Source organism: Elephas maximus, chromosome 4 (assembly GCF_024166365.1).
Source record: "Elephas maximus indicus isolate mEleMax1 chromosome 4, mEleMax1 primary haplotype, whole genome shotgun sequence".
NCBI lineage: Eukaryota > Metazoa > Chordata > Mammalia > Proboscidea > Elephantidae > Elephas > Elephas maximus.
This window is the reverse complement of record NC_064822.1, coordinates 108,283,417-108,305,649: the sequence shown is the minus strand read 5'-3', so window position 1 is coordinate 108,305,649 and position 22,233 is coordinate 108,283,417. Positions and strand designations below refer to the sequence as shown.

Sequence of the window (22,233 nt, the reverse complement as noted above, 5' to 3'; positions counted from 1 at the left end):
TGGGTCCTGTTAGACAAAGCTAGGAGGTGGCCGTGCACCAGCGTGGGGCAATGCCAGGCACCACCCCCCCCAACAGGTAAGTCTGCCACCTTAGCGCTTTTACCATTTCAGATTATTTTCAAGGTGTGTTTGGTAGCCTGGAATAAACTATTGCCTCTGAGGCAAACCCAACCCATGAATATTTGGGATTAATTATCCTTCATTTGAGCCCAACAGCCTCCTCAGATGTATATAAAGGTCTTTAGTTCCCTTCCTTCTTCCTCCAACTGTCAGTGTTTCTCCTTAACGCTCACTTTTCTCTTCACCAAGCTCTCTCACCATGAACAGACAAGTCTACAAGACATCTGGTGGCGGGAGCCAGGGCTTCTCTGGCCGCTCCGCTGTGGTCTCTGGCAGCAGCAGGATGAGCTGTGTGGCCCGCTCTGGGGGAGCCAGTGGAGGGGCCTCTGGGTTCCGGGGTGGACCAGGTGGCTTTGGCAGCAGCAGCCTCTACAACCTGGGTGGCAACAAGAGTATCTCCATCAGTGTGGCAGCTGGTGGCTCCCGGACAGGCGGCTTTGGTGGAGGACGTAGTATCTGTGGTGGTGGCTATGGAGGTGGCCTTGGGGGTGGCTATGGAGGTGGCTTTGGTGGTGGCTTTGGTGGAGGCAGAGGAGTAGGAGGTGGCTTTGGAGGAGCTGGTGGCTTTGGAGGTGCTGGTGGCTTTGGAGGTGTTGGTGGCTTTGGTGGTCCTGGCAGCTTTGGTGGTCCTGGTGGCTTTGGTCCTGGCGGCTTCCCTGGAGGAATCCAGGAAGTGACTGTCAACCAGAGCCTCCTGCAGCCCCTCAATGTGGAAATTGACCCCCAGATTGGGCAAGTGAAGGCCCAGGAGCGGGAGCAGATCAAGACTCTGAACAACAAGTTTGCCTCCTTCATAGACAAGGTAATGAAGGTTCTGACTGGACCCCCATTTCTAGGCTGTGACTTTGAGTTTGACAGTGAGACAAAGTATTCAGGATCAGTCCTGGAGGGGCAAGGCTGGAAGGGGAGGGGTTATGTAGAACTTTAAGGTCTGGGAAGATATTCAGGGCTGACGAGTTTGTCCACATGTAAAAGTGAGTGGGAGAGTCAGGGGTGGAAAGACAGTGGTCTCCTATTTGAACCTGAGCATACTCAAGTCCTGGGTGTCTAAATGTCTGCTCAGGTTTTCCACCTATTGCTTTATCCAGGCCTAGGCTGGCAGAGCTCTCATCCCTGAGATAAGCTGAGGCCAGGGACACAAGGGCCATAGCCACTAGCGTGGAAGGGTCTGACCCAGAACTGGGTCAAACATGAACTTTTCAAACATGAGCTGCCCTATGTGGCTTTCCAGGTGGCCCTTTCCCCTACATGTTGCCGTGCCAAACAAAGGAAGCTGATGCCCTGCAGAAAGGATTAAAGAGGTTTAAGTTGAACCTTAGTCCCAAGGAGCTGTAGAGAAGTTGGCAACTCACTGTGCACCCTTTACCAACCTCCTCAGGAAAAGATGAGTGTTTGGTGGCCTTTCCCAGGCAAGGATAGGTCACAGTCTGTCTCCCTCAAGGCTCAAGAGAGTGCTGTTGTGCTGATTACGGCATTTCAATCAGTTATCAGTTCCTAGTGATTCATATTCTTTGAAGAGCTGGACTTTCAGTGGAGCCTTAGATGGAAATGACACTGCTGAGGTTTCTGCATGTTTTTGGAGAGTGCAGGACTTTTGGAAGTTGGAGTTGAGTGATGAAGTTCACAGAAACACGGAGGGATCATCTTTATAATTCTCTGCTCCAAGGCAGGGGCTGCTTCCAGTTCCCCTTACCCATCTCTCCTCCTTTAGCAACGTTCCAAATCACGCCGTACCTTTAGTACCCTAACTGATGCAACCGTCTGACCACAGTCTCCAGCTACAGTCGGAGCCCATCTCCACATCCTTTCTAGAGTGTGCCTTTGTGCTGGCGAACCAGGAGATACAGAACCCAGTCCTACCTGAGCTAAGACCCTTCCCCTCCTCTGCTGCAAGCATTGCCTGATGTTGTTCCTCCCAATGCATTGCAGGTGCGGTTCCTGGAGCAACAGAACAAGGTCTTGGAGACGAAGTGGAGCCTCCTCCAGCAGCAGGGCACAAATTCCATCGCGGGCACCAACAACCTTGAGCCCCTTTTTGAGAACCATATCAACTCCCTGCGGAGCTACCTCGATAGCATCCTTGGGGAGAGAGGACGCTTAGACTCAGAGCTGAGGAGCATGCAGGACTTGGTGGAGGACTTCAAGAGGAAGTGAGTGATGGGGCAGGAGTGGGAAGATGCCACGGGCCACCCTGTCCCAGAGTCCTGGCTCTCACTGCCTTCCTGCTGACTTCTGGGCAGTGGTGTTGCCTAGCTCTTTTCCTCTCCTTGTCTTCACGGAGGAGAGCTTGGTTCATTAAGTTCCTCCTTACCTTCCTTTTCCAAGTACAGTTCTTTATAAATAAAATTGTAGTTAAGAGGGACAACTTTAGAGTTGAAGAAGCATTTCCTCATGAGCCAGGTTGGGGGCGAGGGGAAGAGAAATCCTGGTTCTGGGATTTGAAGGATTCTGGGACAACTTATGGTAGGGTGACCAACTGTTCTGGTTTGCCTGGGACTGAGGGATTTCCCATGACAAGGACTTTTCAGTGCTAACACAAGGGCTGTTTGCCTGAGAAACTGGGTGGTTGGTCACCCGAACTAAGAGGGAGATAGTGAAGAGGATGTGTTCAGCTACAGAAGGATGGAAGAGATGAATATTCAGGGTTTCAAAGAACAGTGGTATTTATGATCACCTGAAAACACTATTTCTTTTTTACTTTCATAGATATGAGGATGAAATTAATAAACGTACAGCTGCTGAAAATGAATTTGTAACCCTGAAGAAGGTAAGGGTTGTGTGTGAGGTTCTTGGGGCTTGTAGTCGTAGAGGTTTTCAGCTGGGTTTGGGAAATCTCCTCTTACTTCACTGCCATGGGGCTGCCAACTTCAGGCAGCTGGAGGAATAAACACAAGCCAAGTGCATTTTAGTCTGGAAAGATTCCTAAAAGAATCAGTTTCTTCATCCTTAGTTTTTGAATAGGGTTGAATTTAAATCATGCCAACGAGGTGCGAATGGCTCCTTCATGTGCAGACCAGCCTTGGATAGTCTTCCCTAACTCTCTCTTGCTGCAATAGCAGTTTGTTGTTTGGTCCTTGGTGGAATAAGGCCTTTATGCTTCTGTCTTTCTCTCAGGATGTGGATGCCGCTTACATGAATAAGGTGGAGCTTCAGGCCAAGGTGGATGCTCTCATGGATGAGACCAGCTTCCTGAGGAGCATTTATGACGCGGTAAGGACGTTTCCTACTTCTGGAGCTAACAGGAAGAGGGCTGCAGGGTGAGATGCTTTCAGATTTGAGGCTGGGGCATTTTGGTACCTAGGGTCCTAGAAGGCTATCTGGGATGAGCCTAGAGACAAAGGCCTATGGAGGGTGTCCCATAGAACAGGCTGTATACATGGGGTTCTCTGAGTGGCTGGGGGAGAGGGTGGGGCAGAGGTACATTCAGAGCTAAGAATCAGTGAGTAACATTGTTAATCAGGGGTCTCCCAGGCCTCAGTGTGCTTGTACAGAGGCCCCGAGAGTGAACAGACCCCCTCTGTGTTGGCAGGAGCTGTCCCAGATGCAGAGCCATGTCAGTGACACTTCTGTGGTGCTGTCCATGGACAACAACCGCTCTCTGGACCTGGACAGCATAATCGCTGAGGTCAAGGCCCAGTATGAGGACATCGCTCAAAGAAGCAAGGCTGAGGCCGAGGCCCTATACCAGACCAAGGTATGTGCGAGGCACCTCTCAGAGGATCCACTGAGGGCCTTGGGGAAGCTGTGGCCTGTGGGGTTGCTGGGTGGTGAGATGTCTGTGGTCAGTGGGTGGGCCCCTCTTGGTTCTTCACTCTGGACACATCCCCCTAATAGCTGTTTAGTTACAAAAACCTCACGCCCAGGGAGGAGGTGGTTCCCCTGTCCAATGCCAGGCCACATGGGACTGATTCTAGCCAGGGTAAATCACGGAACCAAGCTTGCTCAGAAGCAGGTTGGAAGACTCTTCCCATAACAATCCAGGTATTCCCTTCCCTGCTGCCTTAGGGGTGCCCATATTGAAACACAATTCAATGTCATCTTAACACATGCTTAAAAAGCACCTCAGGGTTCAGTGGGTGATGCTGGGAATATAAAAACAAATCAGTAAAGTTGCATTAACATCTCATCTGCCCTTCTGTTCTCTAGTTGGGAGAGTTGCAGACCACGGCTGGCAGACATGGTGATGACCTGAGGAGCACCAAGAGTGAGATCATGGAGCTCAACAGGATGATCCAGAGGCTGCGGGCAGAGATTGAGAATGTCAAGAAGCAGGTGGGATGGTGATAGGTGCCGGTGCCTGGGAAGACTGGGGTGGGGTTGGGGGTGGGGCTAGGATCTTAGGAATCCTAGCCTGGAATGGACTTCTAGAAGTCATCTTGGGGAAGCCAGTCTAGATGGCTGGCTAATCCATGGGGAAATATCTTCATGGATGAAGACAAGATGGAGGAGCTAGGGGATGGGTGATATTGCCTGACTTTAAAATGGTTGCTAAGGGACAATCCATTCTAAACTCAGAGACCCTGAGAATCTCTCAGTGGCTCATCCCTTTCCCTACCTCCCCCTCCCCAGAATGCTAACCTCCAGGCAGCCATTGTGGAAGCTGAGCAGCGTGGGGAGCTGGCCCTCAAGGACGCCAATGCCAAGCTCCAAGACCTGCAGGCTGCCCTACAGCAGGCCAAGGATGACCTGGCCCGGCTGCTGCGTGACTACCAGGAGCTCATGAATGTCAAGCTGGCTCTGGATGTGGAGATTGCCACCTACCGAAAGCTGCTGGAAGGCGAGGAGTGCAGGTGAGCCTCCAATACCATCTCCACATAGCCCCTGGCCCAAGGTCAAATGCTGAGGGCCAGATAAGTGACCAAATAAACAGGGATGGAGAACTACAGTCTTTAGAGAGGCCCCTGCCTTCCACAGGCCTTGCAGAGAAGTACTTGCCTTTACCAGCCCATTCCTTCCCAGGTAGACAAAGTGCATCTGCAGCCAGTATTCACAGGGTCTTCTGTGTTGTTGCCCATAGAAGGGTGCGGAAAGCGTACTGACCTGCCAGGCTTCTGAACTTAGTTCTGGTTGTTACTCATCGCCTTGATCTGGGAACTTTGTGATGCAGTGCCATCTTTCTCTCGGTTTCTCAAACAGGATGTCTGGAGAGTGTCAGAGTGCTGTGAGCATCTGTAAGTAGCCAAAGTAACCGTGACAATGAGAGTCCATTCTCAAATATCTGTGCTAATCAGTAGCAACTAATTAAAACAATTATTTCTAAGGAAGTGGGAGGGGTTTTCTGGGAATGGGGCAAGGGTGGACAGCCGACTGACTTTTGTAAGTGTTCTGGGTTCAGGGCAATATTAATAGATCTAGACCGTGGATGGGGAATATCCAATAGGAAGCCTATTAATGGGAGGAGACACTCAGGCTGAGTACTCTCCCAAGGGGTTGTGGAGAGTTGGTCATATATTGAAGGAGCCATTGGATAATTTATAACGACAACAGGATGGGAGTGATTAATTTATGACATTAGAATGGCTCACAGTGATCATAGGTACAAAACTGCCCTGATCCTCTCCCAATTATTTTGGGTCATTAACTGATTATAACACAGTGACATGGGCGCTGACCAATGTACTCTCCTCTCCTTCCTGCAGCCGTGGTCAGCAGCAGCAGCACGACTTCAGCCTCAGCTGGTGGCTACGGAGGCGGCCTTGGCGGCGGCTTTGGTGTAGGAGGTGGCGCAGGCAGCGGCTTTGGCCGTGGAGGCGGCAGTGGATTCGGGGGCGGCAGTGGTTTTGGAGGCGGCAGCGGCTTTGGCTCCGGCTCTGGCTCCGGGGGTCGCTGCGGGGTCAGTGGCGGAGGCTTCAGCTCGGGCAGCAACCGGGGAGGCAGCATCAAGTTCTCCTCATCCTCCCAGCGCTGCTCCAGATAAATAACGCCTGTCAGATCGCAGCCACCCCACACCTCCCTTCCTGGTCTGCGCCTCCCCTCCTGACATCAGCCAAGCCCCCAGAGCCCTCCAGGCTCCCCCCCGCCGCCCCCTTCCCCCGCCCCCAAGAGGAGAAGCTCTTTGGGGCCAGAAGACTGGAGGCTTCTTGCTCCTCCACCCAGACCTTGGGCATGCTTAAAAAGGGAATTTCAGATTTTCCTCTCTATGGCTCCTGCCTGTGCCTGTGATTGTCCCGGGGGCCTCAGCTCGTTTCCGCTGCCCTTGAGGTCCCCTCTCTAGGTGGGATGGTCCTGATGTATATAACACGGAGCTCCCTCTGCCCACCTGTCCTGTCGCCAATAAAATGCATTGTGTTTCACAGCAGGTCTCTATGTTTTCTCACGCCATCTTTCTCCCCACTGGACTGACTGCTCCGTCCTCCTCCCGGTCTTCCTGCCTTTTACCTCTCCCACATGGTCTGTATGGTCCGCGGAGTGACCGAATACCTTTCCTCTGAAACCAAGACAGTTAGCCCTTGCTGTCCATTGTGTGACATCTAAATGGGCAAGATCTGGCTGTCCGTTTATTCTTTGAGGCTTGGGGGTGGAAGAAAGCTCCAGGAGGCTGAATGGCCTCTTGGTTCTCAGGGTTGAAGCCTGAACCAGGCAAGTAGCATCCATCTCCTCCCCATTTTCCTCATTTGAGGAAACCTAAGAGGGCCTTGGATTGCTTAAGGGCTTAGGGACAGAGTGATCTTTCCCTTGGTTCCAGTCCCCACTTCAGCTGACATCCTGAAAACTTTTCCTCAACAAGGTGCCCTTGGGAAAGTTGTGAGCTGTTAAAACCCAGGGATGGAAGGATGTCCTGAGAGTCGTTTCCAAGCCTGACTCATAGACCACCAGTCCATCAAGGAAGGGTTCCACACCCACAAAACCCTCCCTTCTTGAAGCTCATAGTAAAGGTTCTGAGAAGTTCTGTTGCAAGGAAACCTGTTAGCTCTCTTTAACCCACACTTCCCACAAAGGTTGCCTTCTCAATAAACGACTGATGCCCCTCAGAAAACATTCTGCACCTGAGCATTGCCTGAGTGAGCTCTGGGCCTCCAGGTTTGGGGATCAACCACGGAAGTGCCTGATGCCCTGACCCCAGGAAGCTCCGATGGCGTTAACCGGTCATGGAGTGCTGTCTAGAAGGTCTCGGCTATAAGGCATTGAGGCTCAAAGAGTCCAAGAAGACTGAGGGTCAGAGAAGCGAAATGACTTGCTTAAGGTGAGAGATAGTATGTGAGGACCTGAGCTGGGAGTGGACCTAATATTCCAAGTTCAGAGCTCGTTCCCTTCCCCACACTTCTCTGAGGCTGCAGTTGCTGCCCTCCTAGGCATGCCTTCTGCCTGGGCACCCAAGAACACACAGCGTATGGAATAGAAACACTTAGCCAGGCCAGGTCAGACCAGGCCAGGGAAGCAGTATTTATATCCTCAGCCAAAGCTGGACTTATTTCAGAGTTGGGGAACAACAGTTAAACAAACAAACCAAAACAGCAATTTAGGATCAAAGAGATTCAGTAAGGAAGTTTCATTTCCACACTTGGCAGAGCAATAAAGCTGCTAGTTCCACTGTGATTATCAAGGAAGGCTCTTTGAAGGAGGTGGGATTCAGTAGCTGTTGCCTCATTTTGGGGCAGGAATGTATCTTTTCCAGTTGACATCCCTCTGTGGAGAGAGAGTAAGGGAGATAGGCAGGGAGACTCAGGTCCTGACCTAGCTCAGAATTTATCCCTATGGGAATGAGCCCACCCAATAGGGGGCAGCACCAATAAATTATTTCCTTCCTTCATTCAACCAACAGTCATTAAGTGTTTGCTCTGGCAGGCTGGCTAAATGTCGGAGATGCATTGGTGAGCAAAATTCAGACATTACCCTGTTCTCATCCTAGTAAAGGAGCCTGACAAAAACCGAGTAAACAAGCAAATGAATGAAATAATTTCAAGCTATGATAGTTTATTAAGAAAACCAACTGGGGCTGAGGTAGAGAAATGACAGGACTTGTTAGTGGATTGGGTGTGGGGTGTAAGGGAAAAGGAAGATTCAATCATGAGGCCCAGTTTCCAGGTGTGAGCATCTGGGTGGCTGGTGGTGCCATTTCCTACCTCAGGAAGGTGAGCAGAGGAGGGTGGGATGGGCCTGAGGAGGAAGCTCAGGAACACTGTTTTAAACAAGCTTGAGCTGCTCTGAAGACAGCCAAATGGAAAGGTTAAGATTGCAGTTGGAGATGTGAGTGTGGATTCAGAAGGGAGTCCTGTCAGGGTTGGAGGTTCAGGTTTCGACATCAGCATAATGATGGTTAGCACGGTTTTTATAGTCATGGGAACTGATAAGATCTCCCAGAGAGAGAGGAGAGAGGAGGGCCCAAGTCGAGCTTCAAGGAAGCCCAGCCTTTAGAGTTAGCCAGACAACAGAGCCAGGTCCAAGTTTTTAGAAATGCCTCCTCCTGAGATGTCAGGGGTTTTCTATGTTGGCTTCAAGGGAAGCCAGAGCAGGACCAGCTTCCATAGGACACGACCCACTGGTCTCAAGTCTCACATTTAGAGAGTGGCCCATTTTACTTTGCTGTTCCTATTCCGTAGAACTCTAACCTATGCCCACTGACCCTTGTTCCACCTATGGGCATTTACAGGAGACTAAGAGCTTGGCTGTTAACCAAAAGGTTGGCAGTTCAAATCCACCACCTGCTCCTTGGAAATCCTATAGGGCCGTTCTACTCTGTTCTGTGGGGTTGCTATGAGTCAGAATCGGCTCAATGGCACCGGGTTTTATCTCTACCTTAGTAGCCCTCTAGTGGCTTGGAGGAATTCATGCAGCTTCTTAAAGGAGAGAGTAGCCAGGTAGACTGGTTCACAAGGAATGGGGGCGGTAGAGAGGGCTATTTCTTAGAGGTTTCATTGTCCCAGAGGGATGGCCATAGCAAGTGGCTTTGGTGCCAGGACCTGAGACTAGGAGTTACCTCCACACTTGACTAGATATTCTTCTCAGCGCAGCCCTGACCATTTCTAATACAGGTTGAAAACACCTTCTGGGGAACTTTACCTGATTTTGAGTGCTCCTTCTCTTACTTTCACCTCGGCATTCACATAATTTATTTGTGAAATTCTATGTTGATTTCTCAAGTGCTCTTAAGTCACTTTCTTGTACTTGATGAGACTTCTTGTTCTTTGAGTAGGGAACAGATTGGTATTGAGTTGTCCATCCTTTTCATATCCTCTAAGGCAGATTGTTTGCCCACAGGGGGTCATGGGAGAACTCACAGATTTTGTTGAATAATACCGCCTTGATTTGTATGCCTGGAGCCCTAAGCTGGGATTCGGAGTTCATTAGTCAACGGCCAAATATTTCTTTTGCTCCGTCTACTTTTTACTTAGTACCACATCTTTCCCTTCCTGTTCTAAGAGCCTGCTGACTCTCTGGTTTATACTTCCCTTATGATTAAGAAGGCCAAGACGTGTGTCCTTCTGGTATACAGGCATTTCAGTTGCTGTCGAGTCAACCCTGACTCATGGCGAGCCCGTGTGCTCCATAGGGTTTTTTTTTTTTTTTTAATAATTTTTATTGTGCGTTAAGTGGAAGTTTACAAATCAAGTCAATTTCTCACACCAAAACTTATATACACCTTGCTACATACTCCCAATTACTCTCCCTGTAATGAGACAGCCCGCTCTCTCCCTCCACTCTCTCTTTTCGTGTCCATTTCGCCAGCTTCTAACCCCCTCCACCCTCTCATCTCCCCTCCAGGCAGGAGATGCCAACATAGTCTCAAAGTGTCCACCTGATCCAAGAAGCTCACTCCTCACCAGCATCCCTCACCAACCCATTGTCCAGTCCAACCCATGTTGAAGAGTTGGCTTCGGGAATGGTTCCTGTCCTGGGCGAACAGAAGGTCTGGGGTCCGTGACCACTGGGGTCCCTCCAGTCTCAGTCAGATCATTAAGTCTGGTCTTTTTATGAGAATTTGGCGTCTGCATCCCACTGCTCTCCTGCTCCCTCAGGGGTTCTCTGTTGTGTTCCCTGTCAGGGGAGCCATCAGTTGTAGCTGGGCGCCATCTAGTTCTTCTGGTCTCAGGCTGTTGTAGTCTCTGGTTCATGTGGCCCTTTCTGTTTCTTGGGCTCATAATCACCTTGTGTCCTTGGTGTTCTTCATTCTCCTTTGATCCAGGTGGGTTGAGACCAATTGATGCATCTTAGATGGCTGCTTGCTAGAGTTTAAGACCCCAGATGCCACTCTTCAAAGTGGGATGCAGAATGTTTTCTTAATAGATTTTATTATGCCAACTGACTTAGAAGTCTCCTGAAATCATGGTCGCCAAACCCCTGCCCCTGCTACAATGGCCTTCGAAGCATTCCGTTTATTCAGGAAACTTCTTTGCTTTTGGTTTAGTCCAATTGTGCTGACCTCCCCTGTACTGTATGCTGTCTTTCCCTTCACCTAAAGTAGTTCTTATCTACTATCTAATTAGTGAATACCCCTCTCCCACCCTCCCTCCCTCCCCCCTCTCTTAACCACAAACGAATGTTTTCTTCTCAGTTTAAAATATTTCTCAAGTTCTTATAATAGTGGTCTCATACAATATTTATCCTTTTGCAACTGACTAATTTCACTCAGCATGATGCCTTCCAGGTTCCTCCATGTTATGAAATGTTTCTCAGATTCCTCACTGTTCTTTATCGATGTGTAGTATTCCATTGTGTGAATATACCACAATTTATTTAACCATTCGTGCATTGATGGGCACCTTGGTTGCTTCCATGGTTTTGCTATTGTAAACAGTGCTGCAATAAACATGGGTGTGCATATATCTGTTCATGTAAAGGCTCTTATTTCTCTAGAATATATTCTGAGGAGTGGGATTGCTGGATCGTATGGTAGTCCGATTTCTAGCTTTTTAAGGAAGCGCCAAATCGATTTCCAGAGTGGTTGTACCATTTGACATTCCTACCAGCAGTGTGTAGGTGTTCCAATCTCTCCACAGCCTCTCCAACATTTATTATTTTGTGTTTTTTGGATTAATGCCAGCTTTGTTGGAGTGAGATTAAATCTCATTGTAGCTTTGATCTGCATTTCTCTAATGTCTAATGATCATGAACATTTCCTCATGTATCCGTTAGCTACCTGGATGTCTTCTTTAGTGAAGTGTCTATTCATATCTTTTGCCCATTTTTTAATTGGGTTATTTGTCTTTTTGTAGTTGAGTTTTTGCAGTATCATGTAGATTTTAGAGGTCAGGTGCTGATGAGAAATGTCATAGCTAAAAACTTTTCCCAGTCTGTAGGTAGTCTTTTTACTCTTTTGGTGAAGTCTTTGGATGAGCATAGGTGTTTGATTTTTAGGAGCTCCCAGTTATCTAGGTTTTCTTCTGCATTCTTAATAATGTTTTGTATACTGTTTATGCCATGTATTAGGGCTCCTAAAGTTGTGCCTATTTTTTCTTTCATGATCTTCATTGTTTTAGATTTTATATTTAGGCCTTTGATCCATTTGAGCTCATTTTTGTGCATGGAGTGAGGTATGGGTCTTGTTTCATTTTTTTGCAGATGGATATCCAGTTACGCTAGCACCGTTTTTTAAAAAGACTGCCTTTTCCTCATTTAACTGTTTTGGGGCCTTTGTCAAATAACAACTGCTCATATGTGGGTGGATTTATGTCTGGATTCTCAATTCTGTTCCGTTGGTCCATGAATCTGTTGTACCAGTACCAGGCTGTTTCGACCACTGTGGCGGTTTAATAGGTTCTAAAATCAGGTAAAGTAAGGCCTCTTTCTTCTTCTTCTTCTTCAGTAATGCCTTATTTATCTGGGGCCTCTTTCCCTTCCATATAAAGTTGGTGATTTGTTTCTCCATCTCATTAAAGATTGTTGTTGGAATTTGGATTGGAATTGCATTAAATGTATAGATCGCTTTTGTAGAATAGACATTTTTATAATGTTAAGTCTTCCTATCCATGAGCAAGGTATGTTTTTCCACTTATGTAAGTCTCTTTTGGTTTCTTGCAGAAGTGTAGTGTAGTTTTCTTTGTGTAAGTCTTTTACATCTCTGGTAAGGTTTATTCCCAAGTATTTTATCTCCTTGGGGGCTACTGTAAATGGCATTGATTTGGTGATTTCCTCCTCGATGTTCTTTTTGTTGCTGTAGAGGAATCCAACTGATTTTTGTATGTTTATCTTGTAACCCGACACTCTGCTGAACTCTTCTAGTAGTTTCAGTAGTTTTCTGGAGGATTCTTTAGGGTTTTCTGAGTATAAGATCATATCACCTGCACATAGAGATACTTTGACTTCTTCCTTGCCAATCTGGATGCCCTTTATTTCCTTATCTAGCCTAATTGCTCTGGCTAGGACCTCCAGCACAATGTTGAATAAGAGTGGTGATAAATGACATCCTTGTCTGGTTCCCGATCTCGGTGGGAATGCTTTCAGGCTCTCTCCATTTAGGGTGATGTTGACTGTTGGCTTTGTATAAATGCCCTTTATTATGTTGAGGAATTTTCCTTCTATTCCTATTTTGCTGAGAGTTTTTATCATGAATGAGTGTTGAACTTTGTCAAATGCCTTTTCTGCCTCAATTGATAAAAATCATGTGATTCTTGTCTTTTGTTTTATTTATATGGTGGGTTACGTTAATTGTTTTTCTAATGTTGAACCATCCCTGCATACCTGGTATGAATCCCACTTGGTCATGGTGAATTATTTTTTTATGTGTTGTTGAATTCTATTGGCTAGAATTTTGTTGAGGATTTTTGTATCTACGTTCAGGAGGGATATAGGTCTATAATTTTCTCTTGTGGTGTTTTCACCTGGTTTTGGTATCAGGGATATGGTGGCTCCATAGAATGTGTTTGGTAGTATTCCGTCTTTTTCTATGCTCTGAAATACCTTTAGTAGTAGTGGTGTTAACTCTTCTCTGAAGGTTTGGTAGAACTCTGCAGCGAAGCCGTCTCCAGCAGGGCTTTTTTTGGTTGGGAGTTTTTTAATTACTTTTTCAATCTCTTCTCTTGTTATGGGTCTATTTAATTTTTCTACCTCTGTTTGTGTTAGTTTAGGTAGGTAGTGTGTTTCTAGGAATTCATCCATTTCTTCTTGGTTTTCAGATTTGTTTGAGTATAATTTTTCATAGTAATCTGATATGATTCTTTTAATTTCAGTTGGGTCTGTTGTAATATTGCCCATCTCATTTCTTATTTGGGTTATTTGCTTCCGGTCCTGTTTTTCTCTTGTCAGTTTGGTCAAGGGTTTATCAATTTTGTTGATTTTTTCAAAAAACCAGCTTTTGGTCTTGTTAATTCTTTCAATTGTTTTTCTGTTTTCTATTTCATTTAGTTCAGCTCTAATTTTTATTATTTGTTTTCTTCTGGTGCCTGTGGGTTTCTTTTGTTGCTCTCTTTCTATTTGTTCAAGTTGTAGGGATAATTCTTTGATTTTGGCCCTTTCTTCTTTTTGGATGTGTGCATTTATTGATATAAATTGACCTCTTGGCAGTGCTTTTGCTGTGTCCCAAAGGTTCTGATAGGAAGTGTTTTCATTCTCATTGGATTCTATGTATTTCTTTATTCCTTTCTTAATGTCTTCTATAATCCAGTCTTTTTTGAGCAGGGTATTGTTCAGTTTCCAAATGTTTGATTCCCCCCCCTGCTTTTCCTGTTATTGATTTCCGCTTTTATGGCCTTATGGTCAGAGAAGATGCTTTGTAGTATTTCAATGTTTTGGAGTCTGCTAAGGCTTGCTTTATGACCTAATATGTGGTGTATTCCAGAGACTGTTGCATGTGCACTAGAAAAGAGAGTATACTTGGTTGCTGTTGGGTAGAGTGTTCTGTATACGTCTATGAGGTCAAGTTGGTTGATTGTGGCATTTAGATCTTGTGTGTCTTTATTGAGCTTCTTTCTGGATGTCCTGTCCTTCATTGAGAGCGGTGTGTTAAAGTCTCCTACTATTATTGTGGAGCTGTCTATCTCACTTTTCAATGCTGATAGAGTTTGTTTTATGTATCTTGCAGCCCTGTCATTGGGTGCATAAATATTTAATGTGGTTATATCTTCTTGGTGTATTGTCCCTTTAATCATTATATAGTGTCCTTTCTTATCCTTTCTGATGGATTTAACTGTAAAACCTATTTTGTCAGAAATTACTATTGCCACTCCTGCTGTTTTTGATTGTTGTTTGCTTGATATATTTTTCCCATCCTCATAGGATTTTTAACGGCTGCTTTTTTAGAAGTAGATCAACAGGCCCTTTTCCCAAGACACCTCTGGGTGGATCCAAGCCTCCAACCTTTTGGTTAACAGCCAAATGCCTTAATTTTTTGCACTACCCAGGGACTCCCGGATGTAGGCATAGGCCGGAGCAAATATCAACAGTGATGGTGACATCACGTCCTCAAAAGACTCAGTTAAGAAAACCAGGGGATCGTTTCCCACAAGAATCTGAAAGTAATTCAGCACCTGCTTGTGGATAATCCAGGCTTGACTGCTGATGATCAAGGTTTGCACATAAAGTCTTACGTAATGTATAGGTAAATCTCGATATGACTGTTCTCTCTGTTGCCTATAACTGGGTGGGGTTTTGTTAGTCAATCATCTGAAGTTTCATCTTTGAGATTTGGGCTGGCCCTTCACTCAGCCCTCTCAGCACTTGGGCGCATGTGCATTCTCTATCTGCTAACAAAGACCAAGAATGTGGGCACGTTGCAATACATTTGAGACGACTGAGAGAAACTCATTTAAGTTCTGAAAAAACTGCTTCGCCTATTTTCTCTGTATCCCTAACAAGCCCCTCTTGCATGGAAACTGCACAGAGTAGATCTCTATTTTGCCTACGATCAAGCTAATCACCACCACCCCTTCCAGCCCAGTGTTAGTTCTCCTAGGGACCCATAGGTGTCGGGGTAGTGAGAGCAAGCTGGGACCTTTGGCATCCACGGTGACAAGACAGAAAGCTGACAGTTCCATCAACCCCTGGAGAAGAAGAGGGTAGGAAAGGATGGCACAAAAGCAGTGGTTTTCAGCGGGGACAATTGTCTGGAGACATTTGTGGTTGTCACAACCGGGGATGGTAATGGAATCTAATGGGTTGAGGCCAGGGATAGTACTAAATATCCTATAATGCACAGGACATCCCCCTACAGCAAAGAATTATCTTGTTTAAAATGTTGATAGTGCTGCTGTTGAGAAATGCTGAATCAAAGCAAGAGGTTATTGTATCCACTCCTCTACCTAGGAAAGGACCCTCAGCTAGAGAGATAATCCTGTAAAGCTGAGGGAGTGTAGACCCTTCTGAATATGACAGAATTATAACTTTTTAGCAGTTTTTTTGTTTGTAAGATGGACATTTGTCAAATAAAAATGCCCTTTTGCTCTGAGCAAAGTTATAGGAAACAACCCAGGTTAGCAGTGTGGCCTTATTGGGTACTTTCCAGTCTGCTAGTGACCCACTAGGCGCTCGCAGTCCTGGAGTAAACCAGGCTACTTTATGCCTCTGTGCCTTTGATGATCTGCTCCCTTTGCCAGCAATGCCCATTCCACCTTCAGCCTCCTGCATAGTCCTTATTTATTCTTGAAGATCACTCAGCCATCACCTCCTGAGAGCTTTCCTGGATTCTCACTAGGCACTGAACGTCTGTCTTCTGTATTCCCATGTGATTTTGGTTTTTGTTTCCATTACTTGCCATATTTTATCACAATGACTAGTTTCAGTGTCTGTTCTTGTCCTCCCTACTAGAATAGAAAATACGTGGAGGGATAGATGTGCCTTATTCATCTTTATGCCCCCAGTGCCGAGCACAGTACCTGGCCCATAGTAGGGCTAATGAAATGTTTGAGAAGGGCAGATTCCTAAATGTAACTGATATCCTGACTAGTTAAAAACAACATGATTAAATAACTAACTTTTGTTTGGCACTAACTGGTATAAGTCATACACTGAGCATTTTGTACATGTCTTCTCATTTAATCCTCACAACCACCATAGGAGGCAGGTAGTAATTATCCTTGTTTTTCAGATGCAGAAACTGCAGCTTAGAGAAGTAGTGTAATTTGCCCCGTATCACACAGATGGGAAGTGGCACATCTGGGCCTCAAATCCAAAGCCTGCACATGTAAGCACTGTGCTATGCTGCTGAACATGGCTTTCTGACCTCTTCTCGGTCTCCTGGGTGCTCTGTCTTGGACCAGCCCTGGCATGTGGTGCTAACAACTCTTTGAGCCTTGAGGAGCCTGAAGTTCATGCATTAGCAGGAGAGGGGTCTACGGCTAAGGGAGGCCCTGTGAGGGTGAGCAGGTCCACCTTCAACCCTGGAGAATTCTAATCTCCAGTGGGAGAAGTCAGAATGGTTGATTGGGAAGCTCCTTGATAATGATGGCATTTCTCTTTGAGGCCAAAGAGGAATTCATAAGACTTTAAACTGTTTTCACTAACACGAGGTGATGCTTCAAGGCAAGTTTATCCATCACATTCCATGGGTGGCTTCTTTAAAAGTTAAGATGGACTTTCCTCCCTGGGATGGTGTAATCTGACTTGCTGAAGCCCACATAGAAAAAAATGATCCATGAATTTATGACAGATATTGGAGTTGGATATTCTGATTAAAATTCCAGCGACTTAATTAACCTCAGTAAGCCTCAGTGTTATTGTCTGTAAAATGTGAAAGAAATTCTGACCTTGCAGAGTTTTAATGACAGTTAGAAATGGTACTTGTAAAAAGACTATTTCAGCACCTGGTATGTGGCAGGCACTCAGTCAATGGTAGCTATTTTTATGTTCTTTTCACAGATCGGCAGTAGGAGGCTTATCCTTTACCAAAGTACTGCTGGTAAAAATTTGAAAGGGGAAATTATTTCCACTAAAACAAGTCCACTAAAACAATTCTGGGAAGTATGCAGTAGCTCAATAAATATTTTTTGACTGATGGGTTGCATTATCGATGACACTTGTTATGGGAAACTGGCTTGGCCAGGCATGGAGGAATGGCTTTTACGTCATTCCCAAGGCAGATGCTATGATTCTTTGCAAAAATCATCACTGACTTCAGTGTTGCATTTACCTCAAACTGGGCCACCCCTCAGAGCTCCTCCCTTCTTCAGTCTCCAAACTCACACCTTCCAGGAAAGCTTTGTACATCATCACACCATCATCACAAGAGCTGCCATGTTCTGAGCACCTGCTGTTGTATGAAGGCCTAACACTTCAGCCCTCACAGCTAGCCTATCAGGAAGCTATTGCTAACCTCAATTTACACAACAGAAATCTGAGGCCCAGAGGGTAAAGCTTCTCACCCAAGGCTGTGCAATCGGAAAGTGGTGAGAGTGGGATTTGAACACAAGCCTAACTTCAAGGCCTCCATGCTCTCCACTCCTCTAAGCTGCAAGGGAGGAAGAAAGACCTGGTGATCTACTTCTGAAAAATCAGCCAAAAAATCCTTATGGCTCACAATGGTCTGGCCGTGGTTCCTTCCACTGTCCGTGAGTAGGACGCTAACGTGAAGGCAGTTGACAACGATAAGAAGCTGCAAGGGAATAGGGTGGGGTGGTGCTGTCATTTGAGTTCTAGAGAACCAAGCATGACAATTAAAAGGATGAGGTCTCTTTCCCAGAGTGCCTCCTGAGGGGAATCTCTCTCAAATTAGCATGATGCGGATGACTTTCAGAAAGACCCAGGCTGGTGAGAAACGTTCACTGACAGACAAGTTGGTCCTCAGGGAACTTCTCATTTTTATGGGGTCCCAGTGCCCTTCTCCCTGCTTTTTCCACCCCCCGGGCCTCAACTTTCTGCTGTCTCACTCAGAGCAAGTGCTTTCTCCTAGGGATCAGGTGAGTCTCCTTGACCTTATGCCCTAACCCCTCCTGAGTAGTCTATCTCCACACTCTCATCCATCCTCCATGGGTAATTGGACTAGTGTTTCCCCAAGTGTGTTCGACAGCATGTTAGTAGGTGTTAAAATAAAAAGATTTTGTTGTTAAGTATATTTGGGAAACAGGTTAATAAAGATAAAAAGTATCTTTTCTGTAGGACTTCATCGTGCTTTTAATATGCTAATGAACTCGATTAAAATCCCCAAAGAGATATAAAATTCACATTTCTCAAATTTTTTGACCACAAAAAACCTTGTTATCAAGGCTATTTTGTCTCCTCTGGACAAGCTCTGGGAGAGATCCAAGTGCCAGATAAGAATTTAGGGGTGAGTTGAAGGGTATTTTAAGGAATCCTGGGTGGTGCAAATGGTTTGCACTAGACTAACCTAAAGATTGGCGGTTTGAACCCACCCAGCTACAAGTCAGAATTGACTCCACGACACTGGGTTTGGTTTTTGGTTTAGCAATGCCACAGAAGAAAGACCTGGTGATCTGCTTTCAAAAAGACTACAGCCAAGAAAATCCTGTGGAGCAGTTCTACTCTGCAACACATGGAGTCACCATGAGTCGAAATTAGCTCGACGGCAATGGGTTTGAATCTTTTTTTTTTTTGGTTTTGAAGAGTATTTTTAAAAAGTCTGGAGATATGACCAGAGTTAGAATAAATAGTGATTGCTAACAGCTAAGACTTAGTAACAAAGGGACATAATCATACTTTGGTGTTTACTTCTTTATCAAGCTTTACCTGTAAAGGAAGCCTTCTCTATATGGAGATATTTTTTCACTGTTCACTGTTTAAGTTATTTCAGTAGTGATAGGTTTTTGTTTTCACGTGGCAGAAAGGAGAAAAGAGTGCTAGTTCTTAATCCAGGGGCAGCGTGCCCAGAGTGACTGTTCATTTTTCTTGTTTTGAGAATGAAGGATTATCTTGAAAATTGGACCTGCAAATCCACATGTTTAAAGGGGCAGCACCAATCACCCCCTCATCCTCAGCAGCTCCTGAGTGAAGAGGCGTGTTTGTCTACTTTGGCCTAGAGGTGATTACTGTCTAATGATTCACAATTACATTATAGGCAACTCTCCAGGATTCTTACTGCAGTTTAAATACCAGAGAACAATTTGGTTAGAGGGAATAACTCTGTTTGGTGACAATCTCCTCTATTTTGTAGGTGGTGAAATGAGGATCCAGAGTGGTCAGTCACTTGGCAACTTTGACACGAAAGGTTCTGGCAGGGGAGGGATTAGAACACAGACTGCTGGCCGTAGGCAGGCCATTTAGACGCCACTGCTCTAAAAGTTTCTGCAGTGAAGAAAAGAAATATTGCCGAGGATGGCAACTCTGGATGTTTTCAGCAGCTTCAGTCAACTGCTGAGAAAACAACCCCGACCTGCTAAATAAGGTGCTGCTTTGGCAGGCTCAGAGACGTGGATTAGCTAGACCCAACCCAAACTTGTACTTTTGTAATCTACCCATTACCTCTCCATCACTCTGCTGTAGCTTATGCCAGGGTGGCAGGGATGAACAGCCTCAGCACTGGAGCCAAGGGAGGGGAAGGGAATTGGAGACACTGATACCTGTCCTTGTTTGCTTTGGGCTCTCACCTGGGGCTTCAGGTGAGCCTGGCTCAGCTTTCTTTCTAGGGAGGGCATTTGATTTTCTGCCTTTAAAGGAATTACAAAGAATATGAGTAAAGACCTCACCAAGAAGGATTGGCATTCAATTGATGGGTGAAGTAAATGTCTCATAAAATAACCCAACACAAGCTCCCCTTCATGGATTGTCTATGGAAGGATAACGTTCACGAAAACAACCCAAACATTTATTACTGGACACTATGTATTTGGACCACAAAACAACACCGCAAGTAAGGTAGAATCCTTATTTTTACAAATAAGGAAAGAAAGGTTCAAAGAAGTCAAGTGCCTGGTTCAAGGTCCTTGCATAGTGAGAGGGAGATGTGGGACCTGAACCCAGGCTTTCTGAATTCCATGATTACTCTTGTGTGGTATTTTGTAATTTTCAAAGGACTTTCACTTACATTACATCCTGTGAGTCTTACCACAAACCAATGAGATAGGAAGAGGTATGACAGAAAAGGACACAGACTTAGTCTAAATCATGGCCTGAGGTCACCTGACCAACGCCATCTCTGCAGAAGTCTCTCTACTAACCCAGGGTAGCCTCCTTACTCTCCACTTACATTCGGCTTCCTCTTCCTAGCATCCTGTGGTGAGTTTCCCAGGGGTGTAAAGTCATCCTGCGAACAGCCAGTGCCAGACATAGCTATTCCCTTTCCCCACGCCCCCAAATAGAGTACCAGTAGCTAAGTACAGTGCTTACTAGGCACCAAGCACTGTTCTAAGCATCGTATGTTTATTTAACTTTACTAATGCTCACAACAACCCCACAAAATACCTGCTATTATTACCCCATTTTACAGTTGAGGAAACTAAAACGCATAAAAGCTAGGGAATTTATCCAAGTGATTAACTAGTGAGCTGAGATGCTAACCAGGCCGACTGACTCTGGACAACTTGTACAGAACTGAGAATTAGCTGTAGAGCACTTGAAACCACTTGACTCGAGGTTCTTCAGGGTATTTCAGACCAATCCTCTGCCCCTGACTGGCTTGTCCAAAAACCATCCCAGAGAGACAGAGAGCTCGCTGCCTATTTGACTGGAATTCTGAAGCTGTATGCACCATCTATTTCTCGGGGAATCTAGGGTCAATCCCTCCTGCTCCTGTCATAGCTTGTGAAAGCCCATGTATGGGAAACAATCTGAGAATTCACTCTTGTCATATGTGGTGTGGTTGAGCGTGGAGGTGGGTTTGGCATGGGGGTGGAGGACGGTTGAGCTCTTGGAAGTTAGAGCAGTAATTTATCTGTTTACCTGCTCTGCCATCAGGGGTCTTCCAGTCCCCTCCCACTCCCTATACCCAGGCCCAGATGGAACACCCATGGTCTGGACCAGGGCTTCCCAAACTTCTAGAATCATAAGTACTATCTGGAAGGGCTTATTAAAACTACAGATATTCAGCCTCTCTCCTAGAGATTTTCATTCTGCAGGACTAGGGTGGGATCTAGATATTTATATATTCTTAGAGACCAATCATCAGTCAGTCAATATACATTTGTGGTGTGTTTTACCTGTGCTAGAAGCTGAAGATTCAGAATGAGTAAGACTCAACTCCTTCCCTCACAGAGCTCAGAGCCAAGAAGGGGTACTGACAAATATTTTATGGCAGTACTATAATGGGAAAAGTGAAAAGTGTAGAGGGAAAAGATGGAGGGGTATCTAACCCAGACCAGGAGGTGATGGAGGAGGAGATCCAAAGGCCAACAGATCTGAGTTGGGGACACAGTTCACAGTCCGATCCTAAGATGGATGGGATCCTTGAGGTGACTTTGCCAGCCAGCTAGTCCCCAGTTTCTTTTACCTCTTGCTTATGGATCCAAAAATCACCTGCTGTAGGTCCAGGATGGTGGGTGGATGGGTTTGGTCTGAGACCTTGTGCCTGCACATGTCTCCTCTCTCTCCCCAAGCTTCACACTTGGTGGCTGCATATCTTGACTCTACTCTTTTCTCCTGGTCAGACATTTTATCTCCACTTTATTTCCTTTCCCATAAGCAAAATTTCCAGGCTCAAACTCTAGGCTTGCTTAGATGGATGCTTTTGGGAGGGGCTGAAGTGGTGGCAGAGTGCACACCCCTCCTCCTGCACTGTAGGCCCTTCTCTGGATATTTCTTTGAAGTGGTGGGCATGAGTGACATGCCACAAGGAGAAAATGCCCATGGTGGGAGGAACACGTTTGGTCACTGCCTGAGCCTGTGGGCACATTGGCACTGCAGGGAAAGACCCAGCTCATCTGGAGGAAGTTTCCTGGTCCTCACCCTTTGTGTCATGGGGCTTGGTGGCTCCTAATCCCTGGTGTCTAAACCCAAAGCATCTTGCTGTACCTTGTGCTGCTTGGGTTCCCTAAGACCCTTGAGGAAATCACATGATGGGAGGGAGGAGAGCTTCCATCTTTTGTCAACCGAGGCAAGTTTGGGTGATTAAGCTAAGAAAGCAAAGCCACATTGGTCCAGAGGATTATCTCTGAGGTGTGCTGGGAACCTAGAAGTAACTTACTGCCTGGGCAAACCAAACCCAGGATGACTCTCAGCTAATTGCTTGCATCTCCTTCCACCGAGCCAAATTTCTTGGTATATAAAGGCCGGTCTCTTCTGTCGTCCCCATCCTCTGCCTTCATCCCTCTCAGCTCTTGATAAACGATCTCTAGCTCATCTCCAAGCTCTCTCACC

At 46.0% G+C, this 22,233-nt stretch overlaps 1 protein-coding gene across 1 annotated transcript; it reads left to right on the top strand.

The window, feature by feature from the left end:
• Positions 1–319: 319 nt before the first annotated feature.
• KRT3 (keratin 3) lies at positions 320–6,037 on the top strand. Its single transcript, XM_049883219.1, has 9 exons — positions 320–922; positions 2,050–2,270; positions 2,827–2,887; positions 3,235–3,330; positions 3,650–3,814; positions 4,267–4,392; positions 4,690–4,910; positions 5,257–5,291; positions 5,760–6,037. The coding sequence occupies exons 1-9, from the start codon at positions 320–322 to the stop codon at positions 6,035–6,037; spliced, it is 1,806 nt and encodes a 601-aa protein (XP_049739176.1).
• Positions 6,038–22,233: the final 16,196 nt, after the last annotated feature.

Bases quoted from the DNA above. Each gene is read 5' to 3' on its own strand.
- KRT3 (XM_049883219.1), top strand. From the start codon at position 320: ATGAACAGACAAGTCTACAAGACATCTGGTGGCGGGAGCCAGGGCTTC. The intron at 923-2,049 runs GTAATGAAGGTT...AATGCATTGCAG, and splicing joins TTGCCTCCTTCATAGACAAG to GTGCGGTTCCTGGAGCAACA. The intron at 2,271-2,826 runs GTGAGTGATGGG...TTACTTTCATAG, and splicing joins GTGGAGGACTTCAAGAGGAA to ATATGAGGATGAAATTAATA.